Source organism: Solanum pennellii, chromosome 5 (assembly GCF_001406875.1).
Source record: "Solanum pennellii chromosome 5, SPENNV200".
Lineage (NCBI taxonomy): Eukaryota > Viridiplantae > Streptophyta > Magnoliopsida > Solanales > Solanaceae > Solanum > Solanum pennellii.
The window spans coordinates 13,855,244-13,857,275 of NC_028641.1; the positions used below are offsets into that span (position 1 = coordinate 13,855,244).

The window sequence follows — 2,032 nt, forward strand, 5'->3', positions numbered from 1 at the left end:
CCTTTGTTTTATACTAGTCAGATTGCTGTAGACACTTGCCTAGTCAGTTCTAGAATAGATTCTTTGTTACTTGCGTGAATACAATTCAATAGACTAGTCGGTCAGATTTAGACACTTACCTAGTCAGTTATAGATAGATTCTTTGGTACTTTGTATAAATACAATTCAATTACATACATCGTACCAAATAACCAACGCAGTCCGTTATCAAAACATGAATACTAGTACGGCAAATGATGACGAAAGTCAACCCATTGCTTCGAACTATGAGTCAAATATCTTTAGTATGACTGCAAATTATCAGTTGGAAAATAAGATAAGTTCCCCGCTCTTCCTTTTTGTTGCTGCAGCGCCCTTATACATAATATATACGCACATATTCGCGCGATCATATAACAGTAACATCAAATACAACAAAATGCATTTCTAAGTTCCTAGGATGTGTAAGTTCCTGGAAAAACACACTTACGCTAACCATCTCAAAACGAAAACAAGTCCATTCAGCTTATTATAGCGAAATCAAGAAGAAGAAAAAAAGCTGCTACACATACATTTTGGCCAATTACTCTGCCTTTTTGTCTGCGTGTTTTGTTCTGTTCATAGCTTGTGAGTGCTCATCTTCAGCCAACTTCGAATTCACCTCACTCCTCTCCCTGAAGTACCTCTCGAAAGCCCGTGGAAGAAATTGCGGAATCAAGAAACCAAACAGATTGATCGAAAAATACGCCAGATTAGCCACTGCCAATCCCTTCCCAAACCAGTACCATGTAACATCCTGAAAACAATTTTAAAAAATTAAATCCAATTACAAAAGATTTAATACAAGTTGTCAAAAATCATATCAATTTCTAAACCAAAATTGATACCTTGACTTGTGCATTTGGGGGCAAAGTCTTGTTGATCCACACATCTTGTATCCAATCAATCAAAACAAAGATCCTTCTAACTGTATAAAGCAGGGGAACAAGTGCTCTAATCGGCGGAGAAAAGAGGGACAATCCACTTATAATATTCTCAGTTAGAATTTGAAAAGAAAGTAAAAACAAATGAGGAGTAGCAGAGCGAACTGCATGCTGATCACCCCTAGCAAATCCACCCAAAACATATGCCAATGGCAAAAACAGTCCAATACTAGTACCAGCAACCATATAAAGACGAAATAACCGACTTCCCTGAAATAGTGTTTCGTTGGAACTAGAACTAGTTGTACCAAGTGATGGAAACGCAAATCGCGAAAGAAGCAAAAGATACGCGGATGCTAAAGCTGGGAAAATCAAATCAAGTAATGGTACAAGACCACTAGCTGAGAAAACCATAATGAAAGCTACTAATTGTAACTCAATTACTCGTAGTGATCCCATTACACCCACACCACCTTGTTGTCGCTTAGGCTCTCTTGTTGAAGATGTCGTCTCTTCTCGACCTGTAGCTAGCGTTACACCTGACATTTTAATCGCCTTCCGATTATAATTTTTTTACCTGTAATCCAAAACATAAAAACCTTATTTTAAAAAAAATACTATATATAATTGATTGCAAGTAGCTGTGATTCAATTAAATACAACAAAATACAAAAACCAACACTTGTAACCAAAAGAGATCAATTATTAGTAGAGAAGAAAAAATTATTACGAGTAAAGCGTACACAAGTTTGAACTCACACTAGAGAGACAAAGGAAATTGATGAATTTTGTTTTTGTGAGATTTTCTCATGTCCGAGGAGTTGCCACGTGTAACCGATTCTACGTGTCTAAGGTTGTACGTGGAAGTCTCTAAGAAAGCTTAGCAAGTATCATACATCACTAGCATGCACATCCTTTTTTTTTTTAAATATATAAATATTATAATAACAAAAAGAAAGAAACTATTGGATAATTTTTTATTATTAAACTTACAATACGTAACAAGATTTTTATTTTAAATGCAAAAATTTAAGGAAAGTATTGTATACTATGATTTATATTATTAGAGCTAAAATCTCAAAGGTCCGCTCAATTTATACCATTTATTTAATTAAAGAAAAAAGACATAA

At 34.8% G+C, this 2,032-nt stretch overlaps 1 protein-coding gene across 1 annotated transcript; it reads right to left on the reverse strand.

The window, feature by feature from the left end:
- Positions 1-304: 304 nt before the first annotated feature.
- On the reverse strand, positions 305-1,657 carry LOC107019912. The gene is made up of 3 exons (XM_015220273.2): positions 1,633-1,657; positions 867-1,479; positions 305-775 (listed from the first exon to the last, which is right to left on the reverse strand). The coding sequence occupies exons 2-3, from the start codon at positions 1,446-1,448 to the stop codon at positions 563-565; spliced, it is 795 nt and encodes a 264-aa protein (XP_015075759.1). The 5' UTR covers positions 1,449-1,479; positions 1,633-1,657; the 3' UTR covers positions 305-562.
- Positions 1,658-2,032: the final 375 nt, after the last annotated feature.

Bases quoted from the DNA above. Each gene is read 5' to 3' on its own strand.
- LOC107019912 (XM_015220273.2), bottom strand. From the start codon at position 1,448: ATGTCAGGTGTAACGCTAGCTACAGGTCGAGAAGAGACGACATCTTCA. The intron at 776-866 runs GTATCAATTTTG...AATTGTTTTCAG, and splicing joins CCCCAAATGCACAAGTCAAG to GATGTTACATGGTACTGGTT.